The sequence below is a fragment of the Camelus bactrianus genome, chromosome 7 (genome assembly GCF_048773025.1).
Source record: "Camelus bactrianus isolate YW-2024 breed Bactrian camel chromosome 7, ASM4877302v1, whole genome shotgun sequence".
Classification (NCBI taxonomy): Eukaryota; Metazoa; Chordata; class Mammalia; order Artiodactyla; family Camelidae; genus Camelus; species Camelus bactrianus.
Genome location: NC_133545.1, coordinates 21,797,017 through 21,817,247, shown reverse-complemented (window position 1 = coordinate 21,817,247; position 20,231 = coordinate 21,797,017). Strand labels below are relative to the sequence as shown.

At 43.2% G+C, this 20,231-nt stretch overlaps 1 protein-coding gene across 1 annotated transcript in view; it reads left to right on the top strand.

Moving 5' to 3' along the window:
- The window catches only part of SND1 (staphylococcal nuclease and tudor domain containing 1), a 379,670-nt gene that overhangs the window by 22,650 nt on the left and 336,789 nt on the right, over positions 1–20,231 (top strand). The window contains exons 2-8 of the mRNA XM_010947574.3: positions 4,077–4,226; positions 9,716–9,836; positions 13,364–13,442; positions 15,885–16,045; positions 16,775–16,866; positions 17,481–17,639; positions 18,886–18,992. Of these exons, the coding sequence (XP_010945876.1) occupies positions 4,077–4,226; positions 9,716–9,836; positions 13,364–13,442; positions 15,885–16,045; positions 16,775–16,866; positions 17,481–17,639; positions 18,886–18,992 (869 nt within the window). The remainder of the gene's footprint in view (positions 1–4,076; positions 4,227–9,715; positions 9,837–13,363; positions 13,443–15,884; positions 16,046–16,774; positions 16,867–17,480; positions 17,640–18,885; positions 18,993–20,231) is intronic.

The window sequence follows — 20,231 nt, the reverse complement described above, 5'->3', positions numbered from 1 at the left end:
TTTGCTGTAAGTATAGTGTGAGTAGATTTTTGTGTAAGAAGTTTTCCCTGTTTTGTGTCTATGGTCTGGGAGTTTTAAGAATTAAACCAGTATCTAGTGAAGATTTAGGGTGGTAGTCCTGTTGCTGGGCAGCATTTTGGTAGCTGTGCGTAAAGTGTTTCACTGTAGGTAAATCTCCCAATTAACCTAGTAGAGGGTTTGAACAGTTTGATCCCTCATTTTCCTTTTCAGCTAGCTTGTTTCAGCCTTTGTCACCATCCAACTTGTGCCCTGAAGCCAGGTCCTCTGAATCACACCATGCCTCTCTGCAACCTTTATTGGCAGAGCTGAGAAGTGTCTAATCCATAACCTCAATCAAACTGACTCATTGTGACAGCTGTTTTCACAAACCTCCTGCTGTATCAGGTAGGGCTAAGATCGTTTTTCTAGAGTATGTCATTGTATTAATATAATTGGAGAAAGCAGTTACCATATGACTTGCTTTCTATGCCCTATAAATTAGCAATTACGGATAATTACCGCACCTGTGAAAGTCTGCAAGGTGAATCAGTACAGCTTTGGCAGAACAATTATCCCTGACAGTTTCCTCTCAATCTTAACATTATTCTTCTGGAATTAAAATTCTCAATAACAAACAGTATTTTGCTTGTTACGTTTGTTTGGCTCCCCCCACTAGAATGTCAGCCCTCCAAGAGCAGACGTTTTTGACTGTTCTGTTTCACTGAGGTGTGTTACTTGCGGGGAACAATGCCTGGCATATAGAAGGCACTCAGTAAATTTGTGTTAAATTAATAAATGAATAAATGAATTGGTCAACGGATAAAATTATAAGTAATCAACTTAGCTGTCGGTCTTGTAATTTAGAAGTAAAAATTACTTGTTTTGGTGCCATAGGAGATACAAATTAAGTTTGATAGACCCTTGGTCGTCTTCATATTTTACTTAAAGATTTTTTTGTTTTTTTGTTTTGGGGGGAGGTAGTTAGATTTATTTATTTACTTATTTATTTCAAAGGAAGTACTGGGAATTGAACCCAGGACCTCATGTGTGCTAAGTACGTACTCCACCACTGAGCTATACCCTTCCCATCAGTGAAGACATTTTAAATATTTCTCCCACCTTGGCTTAATTTGGTGGGGAACCTTAGACAAGAGAAGGCCATTGGATATTTTTATTGAGGAAGAACTTGAGTAAAGACTTTCGACAAGTAAGGCAGGTGGAGGGAGTTCAACAGTACTTGGAAGATAAAATGGAGAGACCAAGAAGGAGTAGTGTGTGTTGAAGTATTTCAGTTCCTATAAATAATAGGAAGGAAATGAATTCTTCCTATGTAGACAGGTCTCTTCCTTCCATAATGGTCTGCAGACAGCCTATTCCTACCTCATCACCAAGGCTATGACTGAGTGAAGGGGAGAGGGTTTCAGAGGAAAGATGTAGACACGTCAGTCCTCTCCTCCTCTGGGAACAGGAATGGCAATGCCTGCCACAGTGAATATCTGTCCTTGTTGCTTGGGAGGTTGAATTGGTGACTGCTGCTTGCATTTGTGTCCTCAGTTGTATAAAAGATGTTGAGCAGCCTATAAGGTAAAAGTCACCTCTCTAATATTAATTCAACTATTGACTATTGTCCAGATAGCACATTGGTTCAGTAATGCAGCAAAGCTCTGGCTGCAGTCTTCAGAATAGCGTTCCAGAGGTGGGGGTGTACAAAGGAGGTTTTTAAAAATTCCTATGTACAGGTTGTTTGCCAAAGCCCTTAATGGGGCCAGGATCATAGTTGTAGACCTGTTGTCCCCCAGGGATCTAGTTTACTAGGTAAGTAGGCATTAGAGGTAACACCTTTCTGATATTTAGGGGGAAAAGGGAGTACTTACTAGTCATTCTGTTCTTGAGCTTTTCATTGGGCTTTGTCAGACTTGGGAAATAAGGATTGTTTTTCTAGCCTGGGTCAGTGCTCACTGGTCAGCCAAGGTGAGTTTCCAGCTTGGCTTCCCAGGAGGTACTAAGTCTCCTGGGAATGCTTTAGTTTTGTGAAAACTTGACTAAAGGTGAGGAACAGGCATTCGAGGCAGATGCTCTGGTTTGAATGCGGTACACTCTCAGTCCCGTTGGAATTTGTACAGGAATGACTTCAAGGCAGGTATTCTGCAATGAGCTGTTCTTCTGCCACTTGTGAAGAACTGACTATAAATGAATCACATCCAAGTTCTTTTCCTTTTCTTCTTTTGGCCCTTCTCTTTTCAGGAACATCAAACATCCTCTGCCCTCGTATACCTGTTCTTTCCTGGCTTTGCTTTGTTTGGGGGGCTTGTCTTTTTAGAATGTCAGATCCCTGGATGATGCCCAGGGTGTGAGTTCTTGAGAAAGGCTGTTAGCAAGGCCATTTGGCTGGAAGCTATAGAGTTTAATTACTGGTAACACTTGATCACAAAGGATAAAAATGAAAGCATGACTTACAACTACATAAGGAAGACAGTTTTTTATTATGTGTGCTGTGGGATAGCTGGGAAGGAGCCATTTATACCAAGGTTTGCGTGCTTAAGGTATTGGGAATAATGACATGTTAACCAGAGCACTGTTTTTCTCCCCAAATTGGAATGTGTATATTTGTTGGACAGACTTTCTGTTAAAAAAAAAAGACTGTATTCATACAGTGGAATACTATACAGTCACGAAAGCAAAAAAAGTAGTGTTTTGACAAGAATGAATTTCACCAAAAAAGAGCACAATAAGGAAGTTACTGATGGGTACCTGAAGTAGATTCAATTTATAGAGTTCAGAAAGAGGAGAAATGAAGCCACCATATTACATAGAGATGTATATGTAAATGGTGAAACTGTCCAGAAAAGCAAGGGAGGGATTATCACAAGGGCCAGGATAGTGGGTGTGGTCGGGGGAAGGGGCTGCATGTAGCGAGGGGCACAGGGAGTCGGAGGTTCTGCCAATGTTGTAGTTCTTAGCTTGGGTGGTGGTTACTCAGTTGTTTGCTTCTTAATCTTGAAATGCACTTCTGTGTTTATATTAATAGTCCACAGTTTAAAGCGTTAGTTAAGATGGAGAGATGGGGAGATACGTCAGCTAAGCTCATGCATGTAGGAGTAGCTTCCCTTTCTGTTCCTTTCATTGAGTCAGCTTCCTTTCCGAGGACCATTCCTTTACAGAGGACGCCAGGGTCTTGGCTGCCACAGAGTTCTACATTGGCAGAACTCTCCAACCTTCTCTTGGCTAGCTTTTCACTCAGCAGCTATTTCTTGTTTTGAGGCACGAGATTGAGTCTTTCAGCTCTTGGGAAGCCAGTGCCCGAGCCCACCTGTTGATTAAATCGTGCCTCACTGAGCTAAGAATTTGAACAGCTTGGGCGATGTTTGTGTCATTTTTTTCTGTATGCCTTCTCTTCTCCCACTTGAAATCCTTTCTTCTTCCCTTCAGATATTTTAAAGTTAAATACTAGTGAGCTTCAGAGCTCTCTGCACAATTGCCAAGTGGGTTCTAGGCCTGGCATCCTTCAGAGAGAGAGAGAGAGAGAAAGCAGGAGCCTTGGGCTTAGGGGCCTTAAGGTGCTTCTTCGGTTTCCCTGTTTTAATCGCTGAGGGCATGGGTTTTCTAGATAACTTCTGTGTTTCTCTCTTAGCCTGGACTCTGAGCACTGTCTCCAGATGGAGTGTGAGCTCTGGACTCTGGATGCACTGTTTCCACATTAGCCCTGGGCCTGCTTGGCTCCTTCCAGATTTCAGTTTAATAACTGAAAAGAACACAGGTGGTCAGCTTGCTGGCACAAAATTACAGAATTTATCTCTGTCTCACATGCTCTTCACCTTGGTCTATTTTATGACTTTTCTTTTTTTTTTTTTTTTTTATCATTTTGTTTAATTCTTACTTGTATTGCTGAGTCAGTCATTTCCGAATCTAGCCCAAGGTCTTATGTAGGTGGTTCTCCTGTAAAATTAAAAACGATCTTTTTCATGTAGTCATTCAGCAAATGCTTGAGTGCCTCCCGAGATGTCAAGTACTGTTCTAGGCATTGAGGTTGCAGTTGTGGACCGTCTGTACTGACGTTCTGTTTTCCCCCCACCTAGGTCCTCTCGGGATGTGCCATCATCGTCCGCGGGCAGCCTCGTGGTGGGCCTCCTCCCGAGAGGCAGATCAACCTTAGCAACATTCGAGCTGGAAACCTTGCCCGCAGGGCGGCTGCCACACAACCTGATGCAAAAGACACGCCGGATGAGGTAGGTGCTTCCGAGACCCCCCAGGTTATAGTCCGGTCTCCTCCTTGACTGCACATTGATGTGCTCTTTCTTTTCTATATATTTTGAGTATTTTTTTGACACAGGACTGATACCAGAGCCCCAGTGGCTCGCCTCGGCTTTACACATTCACTGCCTTTAGCGGGAACCCCAGTCTTGGGGCTTTTCCTCGCATACTTTCCCACAGGTTTGGAGCCTCTTCAGGGTTGGCAGTGTTTGCACTTCTTGTCTTGGAGCAGGTTGGAACGTTTCCTAGAATAGGCTCAGTGATGGAGGTTGGTATCGGTTAGGACAGAGCTCTTTTATTAATTTAGGTTTGAATCCTTCTTTCACCCTCCAAATTCAGAAGGCTGCACAGTGAACAGTCTGGTTCCTCTCCCTGGAGAATGCTGGTGTTTCTAGTGTCCTGAGTGTCCGGAGACATTTTTCTCCTATACCAGCAGACACCCATTTTCATAAATGGTGGCATACTGTAAACATTAAGCCTGTGCTCCGTCACAGATTCTTAATCTGGGATCCATGCACCCCTGAAGGTATCTATGAACCCCATGAAATGGTTTGCAAACTTTAGTGTAAACATGTATTTTTAAGGGAAGGAGTTCCAAATCAGTTTCTCAGGGCATCGTGGGGCTCAGTAGTTATCAAGCACCATGAGTTACAGTGATTTGAGAAACTTCTTCTGAGCTTTTGTCCCACTGTCCCTTCAGGTCCCCCATCCCCCCCGCCTCTAATACCTGGCCCCCTTGCCCCTTTGGTCTGCCTTGGGCTCCTTGAGTTATTGCCTCTGCAGGCAGCTGCTGCGTCCTCTTGGCGCCTGTACTTTGAAACATCAGTTCTTGTCTCTTCCTCAGTAGTGCCTTGGCTATCAGAAATGAAGCTCCTGGATTCTGATTGTCCTTGGCCTCAGCTTGATGGTGATGGGCAGGTTGGTACCTCAGTTTCCCTCTTGCTATTCCTCATTGTGGAAGTGAGGAAAAGCAGCAGCCCTTTGATTTAAGGAAAAACATGTTGTTTTTTTCATCTTTAATAAAAAAGCATTTTTGAATTAACGTAGTGAAGCAGTGTTACAGGAAATAGAAGAAAGTCACCCCCAATTCAATCAACAGCAGTTAGATTCTTGGGATAATGACTTAATAGTTCAAAATCAGTTCTTTTTCATTGGTCTTCTATCAGTAAGCACAAGTATTGGGAATAATCAGAGTGTACTCCTCAGGGTTGTTGAGTGAGGATTAAACAAGATAATGTGGAATGCTTAGTACTTGCCTATAAGCTACTTAATAAGTGTTAGTTATGGTGATCACTAGTGCTGGTAGTTACTTTCTGCTTCTACAAACACTTGCAGGACTGTTAGTCCAAGTGCTGAAGATGAAATCTCTCTCGGCACTTCTCAGATTTTGGGTGCTAAGTGCTTTCCTTGCCCAACATTTTGAATAGTTCTTTTCCTTTCAGTTTCGTGTTGTGTAACAGCTTGTCTGCTGCTAAGAGGAGAAGAGGGTTGACTCTGTTTGGCTAGAGCTGACCAAGTTCATTTCCCCAGAAGGGAGAAGCCGTGTGGCCTCTAGGACAGAAGGGGTGGGTTTTAATTTCCTGTTTCGTGGATGAGAATGAAGGCCAGTTGGAGCTTGTTCTCAGATATCTTAACTGTATCCTCTGTAACAGGACAATAAAATCTTACCGAAACTTTCCCAGCTGAAAGAATACCATACAGTCTGATCCCTGCTCTCTCGTTAGTTTCATATATTTATACAGCCCAGTGCCTTTTGTCTCTTCCAGAGCAACTCCGTTTCTCTTAGTAACTCTTCAAAGTTCCCTGTGATGTGAAGTATTTGAGAGCTACAGATTTCACCCTTCGTCAGCCACAGTCTGTTATTATTATTAGTCATCATTATTTCTCTAATAATCTGGTCTCTCCTCGCCCTGCTGTGATTTGGTTTCCCCCCTACTATGCCCTTGAAGCTGCTCTGGCTCAAGTTAGCAGTGACGCCAGCTGGTAACCCGATTCAGAACACCCCCGCCAACGTCCAGGGTTTTATCAAGACCTAAAGATTCTGCCTCCTTAAAATCTCTCTTCTCCCTTCTTGAAACTTCGTTACAACTGCTATTGTTCTTTGTTCAACTCTGATAATGTGCTTGAAATATTGAGATAACAATCTTCTTGCCTTCATTTTCCTTCCCTCTAATCCTTTTTCTATGTGCTCTCAGATTTCTTTGAAACATAATTTCATTTTTTTTCCTTGGCTCAATTTTGCTCCCAAACACTTCAGTAGTTTCTCATTACTGCTAGGACAAATCTAGCTACCTGAGGCTGGAATACAATCCTATTTGTGATTTGACTTTTAGTCTTCTCTTACTGAACCCCTCTGGGATGTGAAGTCCCAACCTTGAGGAAGCATTCGGGTCTCCTAACAGGTCCCTGGAGTTCTGCCCGCTCCATCTCCACCTTGAGCCCTGGTGATCACCTGTCATCTCTTAAGATTCAGCCTCCTGAAAAGTCACACTTAACAGCGCCTTTCCTTGTCCCTTTTTTGTGCTGTCATCCCATTCCATGTTTACATGTCTTTCTTTACTAGATTGTCAGCTCCTCGAGAGGAGGGATGTTGTCTCTCATCTGTGTTTTTGTGCCTTGTCAGCGCCTGACAGAGCTGGTGTACAGTGAGTAAGCATTTAAGTGAATAAGGAGGGAAAGAACCTTGAGCATCTCCTTTTGGAATTCAGTGGATTGTGGAAGGTAGCACTTGCTTTCCCTCTGGCTTTCCACTGTTTTGGAGCATGTCTAGTTTTTTCACATTCAAATAGTCGAGGACATTAATGCTCATTTGTCTCCTTTTGCATCACTGTCCCAAATAGCATACACTTGATTATTTGCTGCCTTCTCTCATATCTGCTTTCAAAGAAACTCAGCTCTCTCCTAAGTCCTATGGCAATAAAAGCAGTTCTGCTGTATGTCCCCAGCTGTCACTGCCCTCTTCCAGGCTATTCCCCAGCGTTGCCTAGCTACTCTAGGCTGCCTAGCTACCGCATTGATGGGCACTGTGCAAATTATATATTTATTTCCCACAGATTTATTGAGCTCTTGTTATGTGTGAGGCTGTATGTTGGTTTCATGTGAAATACAGAAATGAATGTCACAGCTGTATCACAGTGGAGCTTTTGAGAATTGGGGTGATGGGGTGGTTGGGGCAAATTAATTACATGTACAGATAGTACAGTGGGGTGATTGACTATTAGGCCACATACAGAAGTAGCTAGCTTTAAGATTTCTACATTGTTGTGGGACATAATCTTGTTTCAGCAGTTTAGAAGTCTACCTGGTACAAAGGAAAGATTGGAATTAAAATTCCATTCATTGCAGTAGACTTGAGAACCTTGCATGGGTCTGGGAGTGGAGAGCAAGCTGTTTGATTGCCTGGCATTAGACATTTGAAAGGGAAGAGGCGATTTTGAGTCTCAGCTACTTGGTAGCTCTTAGGTGGAGTTCTGGGACATCATTTGAATAGAGACCCCCGTAATTCTCACTATTGTTGGCCTTATTTGATGACTGCTTTGAGCAAATTTCCCTGTACTTGACTCAGAGTTGTTCTGAAAGGCTCTACCGGGCCAGCCCTCTCCATTGGGTAGCCTTCAGCTGGCTGTCCTGTGTGTGGACACTTGCACAAGGGTTTTCTCCTGGATGGAGTGCTCGGTTGCCCTTGTGGGGAGTGACGTCATCAGCTGCTTTCCTGAGTCTCCCAGTTTCCTCTCTTCGTACCTAATATCTTGTCCAGTTGTTGAATTTGCCCAGCCTCGGATGGAACACAACTTGAGGAAGCTGGTTCAAGAAAAGAATATTAAACTAGGTTATTTTTCTTACAGGATAAGGTTTATGTCCTTTTCAGGACCTCTGGTGTGGCGTTCTCTTACTGCTCAGCAACTGACCAGCTGTAAAACATGTGGTCCTCAGAGAAGGGTGCTCCTTCAGCAAGCCTTAAAAGCTTTTAGTAATTCTGCCTAGTTGGTAGAAATTGGAGGTTTCCCCACAGGGGTTGGCTATTGCCTTGTGAACTGACCCTTGATAAATGAATTTTTACCAAAGTTTTGGCTTCCTTTAGGGATACTTTGTTTTGTTAGAGGTTTTCATTTAAGAAAGCAGTGTATTACTGAATTTTAGTTATTAAGGTAGTACTCAAAACTGAAGCCTGAACACGAGATCTGTAGCTGAGGGTGTTTGTAGAGGGAGTGGATCATTAAGGTAATAAAAACGTGTGAGGCTGTGTAATTGGTTTAGTACTGTTTCTGTGATTTGGTTGATAACTGGGCTCATTACCAATCATCAGACCTTTTTGGTCAGGGGTATCTGTTTTCATTATTATGGAGTGGGCAAGGGGTGGAAATGGGAGAGAAGTATGGTGAGCTCTGTATTGCCATTGAGTGATTGGCTCTTTTGCTTGTTGGCACTTTGAGGAGAGCTCATTAGATGAGTGAGTATAAGCTAGTTTTTGTGTTTTTAAGAGCACTTACTTCGGATTAGTTCTTCCTAGAACTGTCCACAGTTGATGTTGTCTGAGCGTACTGGTTTTGTAATTACCAGCCCGGCGGATTGGTGGACTGCCACCTTTAAATTGGCCTCTGGTTTCTGGGAAGTCATGTGGATGTTTTTCTTCTAGAAAAGGTTCCTGGCTAACCCCACGGAATAATCTTCATGGACCGAAAAGGTTAGCGGAAGCTTCCTTTTCAGGTCACTGATGTACCATTTTGCCTTTACTATGTATAGCCAGAGTTCTGTGGCACCAAGAGATAAGAGACAATGTGTATGTGGATCATATACCACGCTACTCTTTTGATACACTGCATTTTTTCCCAGTACGCCAGCTTCTGCAGATCATATACTGCTGAACTCTTACCCTCTCCTTCCTCATTTCTGTTCTGAGGGAATCTGGGGGTACCGAGCTAGGTCCAGACTGTAAATTCAGGCACTAGTGACTACTGACTGTGACAGGGCTGCTTCGGAGGAGACATCTCCCTTTGTACCATCCTGGAAGTGGTGGGGCAGAACCATCCCTTTGCACAATATCTTGAGTTCACTTGGAGACTCTATTTGTACCCACTGTGGACATATGGCTCACTCCTTGTGTCAGGGTCTTTAATGGGTGAGAGGAAAGAGCCACCGTTGTCAGGCTGATCCCTTACCAGGGCCCGTTACTAAGTAAGAAGTAAGCAATAGCTCTGAATAGACAGCCATGGGGGAAAAGTACTCATGCTGATGTCTGGGAAACCAAGGTGCCTGTTTTTAGGGCTGGTGCTAGTGAAACCAACTATTAGACCTTCCTTTTTTAGGAGCCCCCTAAGCGTATGATCTGTGTTCTGTGCATCTCATTTTTACATTCTCAGGGCCTAGTGCCGGGCCAGGCTGTTGAAGGAATGAAGTTGCTCGAATGTTGATTGGGTCGCACGAGAACTGCCTACTTCCTGAGAACGTTTGTTCTGTCTTTCAGCCCTGGGCATTTCCTGCTCGAGAGTTCCTTCGGAAGAAGCTGATTGGGAAGGAAGTCTGTTTCACGATAGAAAACAAGACTCCCCAGGGGCGAGAGTATGGCATGATCTACCTTGGAAAAGGTGAGTATCAAGGAGGAAAGGACTTGTTTCTCTCCAAGTCAGAACCCAATCCTCTGAAGATTGGGTTTCATCTGGTTGAAGGCCGGGTTCACCTGCGTTCTGGAGGGGGTCGGCTGGGACAGTTGGCTGTAAGTGTCATTGGAAGTGCGCAGGGTCGTGCAGGTGACACAGAGGTGCAGAGGAACAGCCCTGGTCCTCCTGCTTCTTGTTTAGTCCTGCTCCTGCTTTCCTGGCTTGGTTTAGGTGTGTGTGTCTGGCACAGTGTTATCCTTCCCTGTATTTAGGCTGTCAGCTTGTGGAACTCATTGGCTCTGTACTTCTAGGTCAGAGTGCTAATTGAATTCCTATAGATTTCCTATTGCATCCTCTATTTTCTTTATCTATCTTGTGGCTTTTCTTCTCCTCTTGAGGACTCTCTTTAGGAAAGGAAAATTTGTGCAGAGCTTGTGGTTTTTTGCAAGCCACGTGATTTGTAATGTAATGGAAAGAACACAGGCTCTGGAGTGATGTGGATGACATGGTTCCTGGCTCTCCTACCATGTGCTCTTGCTTAACCCTTAACTTAACCTTTCTAAGCCATAGTTTGATTTGCAGGTTTTAGAGAGTTTAAAGAGATAGTACGTGTGAAGCATCTCTCTCCAGCACAGAATATGCACTCAGATATGTGTCTGTGCACATATATGCCTGTTGTGTAGCTGGGCCAGTTGACTCATGGCCTGTTAGATGTTCTGGTCTTTTTTGGATTAGGTGGAGGGAGAATTTTTAAAGTTTCCTGTGATTCTTTGATAAAATAACCTTCCAACTGAGCTGCTTTATATAAGCTGTTTGCCTTGGGTGGCCGATAAGCTGGAAGTAAGTAAGCAGGGCATATGGCAAGGCTAACAACATCCCCTAAAATTCTGATTTTAATTGTAGAGGTCTTAGACAAGTGAGTTGTGAATGACCTTGGAGCCTCCTTGTTCAGTTTACCTAGTAGAGAAACACCCTTGTTAGCCTCCCAAACAAATGGCTATCTGCATCTTGATGGAGAAATGATGGAAATATATGGAATCTTTTCAAAAAGAGAAATAAACAAATTTGCCTTTTACCTATAATTAATATAGTAGATAATAAAACACTTAAGCATTATTGTTGGATGGCTACTGGTTAGAAAGACTGTAAGGCAAATACAAGTGTACTGCCTTCAAAATGCAACTGTTCGAGGATTTCATTACCCCAAATAATCCAGTTCTCTAACAGCTGGTCAGTCTTCTGTTACCTGATGAGACCTAACTGGACTACAGAACATTTCTTGGGCACAGATACTCTATATAGAGACCACCTCTAAGTGTTCATTTAAATAACCTTAGTCTCCAACTATAAAGTGGTTAAATTATCTGTGTTAACAGAAGCTGACATTTAAAATTCAAAGTTGTTTTTTAGAAAGCTTGTTTTTTAAAGTGACCCAAATTATAGAGTGGATGTAATTTAGCACGTTAATATGCGAGTGTTTTTAATAAAACTTGGCACATTGGAGGTGAGCAATAAATAAATATTTACTGAGAGAATGATTGAAGTCATCTAAATCTTTCAGTTTTAAAGGCTTAAGCGGCTTTTAAAGTTTAGTATTTTCATTCAGATATTTTAACCATCTCAATGCCAATTGTAGGTGAAAGGAAACAGTGCCTTAGCTAATTAATATTCATATATTTATCCTGTTTTGTAGCTACTTTATGATGGAGGAGAATGGTAGAATTTGAAAATTTGTGGTTAACTTAGAACTTATTTCAAAAAAGAGATGATTGATTAGCCCTTGACTTTTGGAGAAGATATAGTCACCCACCTGTTCTGAGTACCATCCCCAATTGTGACTTGATCAGATTCATACCTTGATTGGTAATAAGCAAGAATCAGGTCTTTGCCCTACAAATTCCCTGTTTTCAGTATTCTGTCCATTAAATTTTGTTGCCGCCTTTGGGAGTTTGGCCCAGGGAAGTGTATTCTTCTCCCTTCTGAAGGAGCAGTCAGAACTCATTTAGAAATGGGCCAGCCAACAGCCGTTTCACAGTGCTCTGTGCCCGGGACTGTCTGAGAGCTATTATGTTGCTGTTGACGGGCTGGTTTTCTGGCCACTCACCTTGTTTGTATTTGAGCTTCATTCTTTCTACCCCTTGACCTCTTGGCTTTCTGTTGCTCAACTTTCCCCATAATTGTGGAATCCTTCCTTTTGACTTTCCACTCTGTGGGATTCCTGTTGCTTTGAAAGAACCAATATAATATTTACTGATGTCAGATAGCCGTGTGTGTCTGTGTCTGGCCTCAGCAGTAACCTCGGTGGAAAGATTCTTGTGATCCACACTCAGCTTTAGAACCTGAATGTTCTTTGTATCAACAGCATTCATCTCAACTTTCTTTTTTTTGGTAGTAGGGAGAGAGGCTTACGATTTGCCCCTGTAGAAATTTTGACAGTGCTAATGGCAAGGCATTTAGGTTGGGTTTGGGGGTGGTGTGTATGCTTGTGGTTGCTTGCAGAAGTCAACGTGTGGTGTGCCGAATATAAATCTTAGAGAATTTTATAGTGTGCTGACATTACTTGTCAGCCGGACCGCTGTGTTTCGATTTGTCTAGGAGCTGCTCCTCTGCTATATTAAAAGATTTTTATGTGGTGATTCCCTCATAGATGTCGTCTTTGATCGTTTTGGCTGACAAGTGGAGATTTAAGAGAATACACAGAGCCTGAAAGCTTTTTCAATAGCATGGAAATGCAATTAATGTTTCAAGTGCCCAGGTGGAACCTAATCAGGTTGTGTTTTATGTTTAACTTCATTTTTCTTGCCTGCTCTGAAGGCTGTGTGAGATTAGAAATCTAGATGCTGACCCCTGTATCTCTGAGAACAGGAGACAGTCTTTGTCAAATGATGTAGCTTGTCTGGGTGTCCTCTTGGAGCAGAGAATAGGACATCCCGAGAGGAGCTGGACTTTCTCCTGTAAAATGTAATAGACAATCCTAAATGAACCTGTCTATCTGATCGTACAAGGTGTGGGGGCTAACTTTTGATTTTGTTGTTTTAATTCCTGCTGTGTGCTTGGTGATTTAAACATATTTAATTCTCACCAGAACCCATCTGGGCAGGTACTCTTCCCATTTTATAGGTAAGTATGGGTATTAAGATGCTGAGAGGGCTATTAAGTGGCAGAATTTGTTTTCGGGGCCAAGCCTCTTCTCCTAGGTCAGTGTTATTTCTGCTGCGTGTGTCTTGCTTTCCTGTCTCCTGGAGTTCCTGAGATTGCCTTTGGCTTGGGAGATACACTGGAAAATCAGAAATGTGGTCTAGAGAAGATTTATAGACCTCTGGGTTCTGGAGACTAGGTATTTTGGGGAAGAAGAGAGTTTTTCTGAAAAACCCGACCCTGCATTGCTGTCTTGTCTACTTCTCTGGCAACATCATTCCTTGAAGAGCTAACGGCGAAAGTGGTACCGTTAGAGACTTGTTGCTGTCGGAGATAGATTTGAATCTTGTGTTTAATTCCCTTTTTTTCCTCTTCAGATACCAATGGGGAAAACATCGCAGAATCTCTGGTTGCAGAGGGCTTGGCCACCCGGAGAGAAGGCATGAGAGTTAACAAGTAAGTCTTCGTTACTCTTCTGACCCTCTGACTTCCTCCCACTCCACGGCGAGAGCAGGGATCACTCTAGGGAGGTTGGGGAGTCAGCTCTACGTTGGCTTTGCGGCATTTTCATTCCTGCTCCCTGATGTGGAATGGGTAATATCTGGTATTGTCATGGCTTCTAGGACATTTCCACCCAGGTGTGTATTCTGCATGAAGAGTTTGCTCAGCATTCACGAATGGCATTTGATGTGCATAACTCTTCTAAAAACAGGCTTGGAGACGAGGCAGCGCTATTCTTCATAAGAGTTATTAGGCTTATGTCTTACACTGCTTAGTTCCAGAGTATTTATCAGTCCGTTCCCAAACATTTATTGAGCATTTACTACAGGCCAGGCTGTGTTCTAGGCAGTGTGAATGTGGCAGTGAACAAAGAGACTCAGCTTCTGCTAATGATTTAACAGGAAGCCAGACGGCAAACCAATTAATAGATAGATGTACAATATTATACCAGGTACAAGGAATAAGTGCCCTGGAAAATGAAGCAGAGTGAATAAATAAAATTCAAAGCAAAATCTGTTGCTCAGAATCTCAGAAAACTGACAAGAGCCCAGTGGTTCTGTTTGAAGGTCAGGGAAGTTTTATATCTCTCCAAAGCCTTTTAGGTCTGTTTTGGTTTGTGGATCTGTAGATACTTAAGTAGTAGGGAGAATGTGTTTGTTGTTAATGGCAGTGTGAATTTGTTAGAAATGAGTGTCAGGTATGTGAGGTTTGTAGCGCTTGTATCATGTTGAAGTTCACCAGTGTTGGTGTCTCAGTAGGATGGTTTGCAGCTGGCTTTCACCAACACTTCAGTCTCTGAAAAGGGATATGTTCCATCAGTAATTTGGAGGCTAAAGATGCAGTTTAAATCATTAAGTCCTTGTTGTTATGACTGGTGTAGCTCTAGAAAAAACTTTAGATAACTATTTGCATCAACTGTATCAATGATGGGGATGAGCAAAGCCAAAAGGTACAGTTTACATTCTTTCTGCCCTCAAGACTTTGTGGTCCAGTCATTCACCATATACTTCTTAGGTCCTTTCTAACTCCAAAGAGTCATTTGCTAGAGCCTGTAGCTGGGATGTGAGCATGTGGGAATTTATTGAATTCTGACGTTTTAGGTGCTGTTTTGGGAAGCATGCCAAAGTTGTTTCTCAAGGACAGTTGCTGGCATGATGACCATTGCAGTGTGTTTTGGAATCCAGTTTGCAGTCAGGGTGAAGAATTTACAAAAAGCCCATAGTGGTATTGTACCATCTCAACAAAGAAATCTTTCCTGTAGTCCCAATTCTTTTTTCTCCAAAGTTGTTTTGACTTAAAGCTTCTTTCCCAGTTTCTATGTGTTGTTTTTATCTCAATCTACATTTCCACGCCCCCCCCTTGAATTCTGGCAGCAATTTTAGATCCCTGAAGATGATAATTGTCTTTTTTTGTGGGGAAGAGGAGGGAAAGAGCAGTACTGAAGACTTCTTGGTTTGAGAAATTGTAGGTCACAGGGATCCCTGCTCCAAATCCCTACTGATCAAGGTGGGAGGCTCAGTTTATACAGATGGCCGTTGATAGAATCAGGTATTGACATCGTGGAAAGGCTTTCCAGTGTGTTCAGCTCAGATCTGTCTGTGAGAGAGAAGAGCAGAGCCTTTTCTGGGTTTGGTTGGTTTTGGTTTTTTGTTGTTTGGCCCATCTACTGACTTTGTGGCTGCTCTTGTATGTAGTTTGGTTTCCTGCCTGATTGAAGGAGTTGTCTTCTGTTTTCAAACTGCTTTTGCTTAGCTGGCCTTGTTGAATGTGTAAGTTTTGGGGTGACATTTTCCATAATAATGGTATTTGTTCTGCATTCTCCAGCCGTGTTCTGCAAGCAACTGGGAATAAGGGTGGTTCTTGGTCGCTTCCCCTGCACTGTGCCTGCTGAGCTCTGCCTGGATTCCAGTTCCTGAATCTGGGGTGGTTAAATGAAGCTCTGCGCCCTGGAGCGGCTCCCTTCTGAGCCACTTGTTTATCTTGTGATCACTGATGGTGGCAGTACTGGGATGTGTAGTCTTCAGATATTCTTATTAAATGCTCTCTTTTTTAAATGAAGTATAGTCAGTTTACAGTATTGTGTTCATTTCTGGTGTACAGCCTAGTGCTTCATTTATGTATATTCCTTTTCATATTCTTGTTCATTTTAGGCCATTATAAGTCATTAAATGCTCTTATGATTGAATCATTTGTTTGAGAGAATAAGTCTGGAATCCAGAACTTGCACGTGTGCTGGGTTTCTGGTTATAGGCCTGGGTCTGAAGCCGTAGATCTGAAACAGATGCTTTGATCTTTTCAAGAGGAGAAGATGCTGAAGAAACCCAGAATCAGACATGAGCCTGATATTTCTGTTGTGAACTCATTAACCATACGCATCCATTATTTTTCACGTCCCAGTCCTGAGCAGAACCGGCTTTCGGAATGTGAGGAACAAGCGAAGGCGGCTAAGAAAGGGATGTGGAGTGAGGGGAACGGTTCACATACTATCCGGGACCTCAAGTATACCATTGAGAACCCTCGGCACTTCGTAGACTCACACCATCAGAAGCCTGTTAACGGTGAGGCTGTCGGGAGAAGACAGATATGACTCGGTGATTTCTTTCTATTTGTTCTTGAGGTTTATATAAAAACCTATTTGACTTTAGTATCCAAGGCAAATTGTTAAGGTAGAACACTGGTGTTTTAGAAGGGAACTTGAATCCAGGTCACATAGGTCATATCACATGTATTTTGCAGGAGTCAGTCGTTTGCTGGTGCAGGATAGTAAACTGCACATAGTCTTCTCTACCTAACTACCATCCCCGAAACTTTGAGGTAGAAATGTGTATTCTGTGTATATTTACACACACACACACACACACACACACACACACACACACACACACACACAGCATAGTTCTTGGCCCTACTTTGAGACCTTCTTAACTACAGACTCAGTAAATAATACAATTACTTCCAATCTTGAATTGTTACTGTTTTTTTGCTGGACACCCAGGACACAGGTAAGCAACCCTGGCTTACAGATAACAAAGCTTAGGGATGAGCTGTGGGGTCTCAGGAGGTTCAAAAGACATGGAAGTTTGTTTGAACCAAACCCCCCAGGGAAGAGCTTGTGCAAGAGCCTGTTGTATGAACACTCAGGGTCTGCCAGTGCTCCATCACTTCTCAGAGGGAGACTTTCTTGGGGCGTTGGGGAGGGAACTGTGTCCAGTGCAGTTTGATGGGGGCACTGCTTATCCTCAGCACGACTTCTGCTGATGACTCAAGCTGTCTGTTCTGTCACGCAGCCATCATCGAGCACGTGCGGGACGGCAGTGTGGTCAGGGCCCTGCTCCTCCCAGATTACTACCTGGTCACGGTCATGCTGTCAGGGATCAAGGTCAGATCATACTCTGGGCTACGGGGTGGTCGTAGGGTTGGGGGAGGTGTTCAGGGATCGGTGGACTCTTCTGCTTGGGGACTTCAGAGCTACTGTTTCTTCCGAGGGTGGGTCATTAACATTGACTGGAGTACTTTAAACTTTGCGGGGGGACAGTTCTAATCAGATCAAATAAGACTTTTTAAAATTTTAAGTACTCAGGGTCTGTTTGGAGTGGGCTGTGCTGAGAGATTGTGGAGCTCTGAGGTTTGCTGAGTGTGGCTTGTCTTAATATAAAGGATCCATTTTGATTAAGGAAATATTCAAGGATTTAAAGCTAGGCACTGGAAATCTCTTCTTGGCAAGGGGTCATTTTTGAGTGCAGTTAAGATTCTTTCCCCCACAGTAACGTGAGTTTTATTTGCTTTCCCGAGAAGTCTGAGATGATGATATTTCCAGTCACTTTTTAGTATGTTTTTTCCAGTATGTTTTAGAAAGGGTGGGCAGACCTGATTTGAGACCTTTCCAAGCTTAGCTCTGTGGGGTTTGTGCTTCCTGGACCGTTCCCTGTGGCCCGAGAGGGCCTCGCACTCACATTTAAGCGGCATTTCCCGCCCACCTTACTTCTGCTTTAGTGCCCAACTTTTCGACGGGAAGCAGATGGCAGTGAGACACCGGAGCCTTTTGCTGCAGAAGCCAAATTTTTCACCGAGTCTCGACTGCTTCAGAGGGATGTCCAGATCATTCTGGAGAGCTGCCACAACCAGAACATTCTGGGCACCATCCTTCATCCAGTGAGTATGCCTGTGCAGACTGGGCTGCGTGGGGTGAGGGGTCCAGATGGGGTTTGAGGAGCTGTAGTGTGCTTCTCTGCTTCCTCTCTGGATTTATGAGCCATTGAAATGTCTTGGCAGGATTATCATCCGCTGATTTTTTGAGGCCTTTTTCTAAGGGGAGTTAGCAGTTACCCGATAGCATTGGACAAATCTGCAACTTTGGACTTTTAGGAAATTAGTCTCCATTGTTACTGGATTTATATGGGGAAGAAGGGGTCTATCACTTATTTTCCCAAGTGTTGGTCCTAAAGCCAATGAGAAAGATGGGAAGTTGCTACATCAGTTAGAAGAGGCACCGAAACTTGTAGAGGATTGTTGAGGTTTAGATGTAGGACTAGAAGTAAGTTAGCTACTTGGAATATTAGAACTATGATCAGGAAACCGTTCTGTGTAAAAACTTAGTGTATTCCAGGCCTTGTCCGGTTACAGCCTGACTCTGCTTTTGAGTAGAAATTAGATTCTTTTAGTTCTTGTAGTTCCAATTATTAGGGGTTTTACCCTGTTGGATACTTTGGCAGGTGGGTTATTCTCGGACAGGAAATGACCTTGTTTTTTAACACCCAAGTTTAAGGGAATTTTCATTACTATAACCTGTATCCAATGCAGAGAATTCTGCCGTGGTGGCAGTTGGGAAGGCTGGGAGACTTGGTTTGGAATGGTCATGTCTGTTTCTTCTGGAGTGCTTGCTGTCTGCCCATGCCCTGCCAGATGGCTCTATGGCACAGGAGAGTGTGAACTGTAATTCACTGGGTGAAATGTAGCTTAAGTTATTATTCCCTTACTCAGCCTGTTCTTCAGCTTTCCCTGTATGAAAAGGGGAGTAATGCTGATCTCAGGGAAGGAAATAATAAGGTATAATCTCTACTGAAGATTAATGTCCTCTGCCCACAAGAAGAGCTATTGAAATGTCAATTCCATTCAATGCCACTAACATTTATCCTACCCCTGTTAAGTGAGTACTGTGCTGGGTGCTGTAGGGATATGAAGCCAAGGCTGTTGAAAGGAGTCCCATGCAGTGTCTCCCTTCTTAGGGCTGGTTTCTTAATGAGAGAAAATGGCTCTAGGTTTTTATGTTTTTTTCTTTTTTTTTTTTAACTGCGAAAGAGACTGCGGCTCTGTGAATCGTGTCTGAAGTCTAGAGAAATGGGTTCTCTTGCAGCAGAATCTAACTGATGCCTGCCTTCCCACGTGCCTTGTTTTTCAGAATGGCAACATCACAGAGCTCCTCCTGAAGGAAGGCTTTGCCCGCTGTGTGGACTGGTCGATTGCAGTCTACACGCGGGGCGCAGAAAAGCTGAGGGCGGCTGAGAGGTAAGGTGTCAGGGGAGCCTTGGAGACAAGGAACTTGTTAGGGATCTTCCAGGGAAGAAATATGATGATCTTCTCTCACTCATCCATGTCAGTGTAAAGGCTTAGAGAACTTCCCAGAGAGGCTAGGGTCCCACAGGGCAGCGGCTTACTTCTAAGTTTTCAGGTCCAGTCTGCTCCGTGCTGTATATAAGGGCCTAGACTTTCCACTCAGACATTATTCTTCACCTGATTTGTTTCTTTAATATTTTTGGCTCACTTTTCCCCCCATCTCCTCACTTAAACTCAAGGTTTTAGGTATTTGAAATGAAATAAACTTGGGGCTCATGAAATAGCATATCAGCCACTCCTCTAGGCAAGCTGGGTCCAGGAGTATGATGGAAAGATAGAGCCTGTGAGTCCCCGAAACAGGGCCATCCAATGTCGTTGTGAGGCCTAATGCCCTAATTTATTTAAAAGTAGGTTTTAATTATAAATGCTAATGCGACTGTGAGGTGGTGTCATGTTTTTGGCAAGTTGCCTCATGGTTTAAGTGAATGTAGAAATAACTCATTTCCAGACAAATGGTAGTGGATATTGCTATTTCAAGTGTCAAGATCAGGTGTTTGTAGGTGTAGGTGGACTTGATTCACTTGATGGGGCAGATGGAAGCAAACGGAAGCAGGGAGCAAGAGTAGGTAGATAGAAATGATGCCTGCGAAGTCCAAGCCGCCACCTCCCAGGATACGTGTTAAGTAGAAGGCCACGACCACCGGTGGCAAAGCTCCCCTCTCAAGCTTGTTGTTTGAGTTTTTATAACCAGAGCTGTACAGTTATAATGGTCTTGATAACGTCCCATTTTTGCCTTTGGCATTCGTAGCTGAGACATGCAAGAACATGAATCGAATGGTTGTAGTTTTCTTTCCTTGGGTACTTTACATTCTTTGTACCTGTAGCAGAAGTACTTGAAACTTTTTATAAAAGTGGACTTTAACCTGGGCCGTTTGCTATGGCGCGCCTGACTCAGGTAGACTGATTGATAAAACGCAATGCATTATATAAATTTAGTCTATATGTTCCACAATTAAATTCAAAGGATACAACACTTATCAAGTACACAGTTCCAAATACACAGTTCCAAATACCGCTGATTATTGTGTGATGTTCAGTTGTTTTTGTTGTTCAGGAAATCCCGTTAAGTCTATTATTATTATAAATTATTATTTTGCTTGATAATTCTTTCTGTGTTCTTCAAGTTCATGC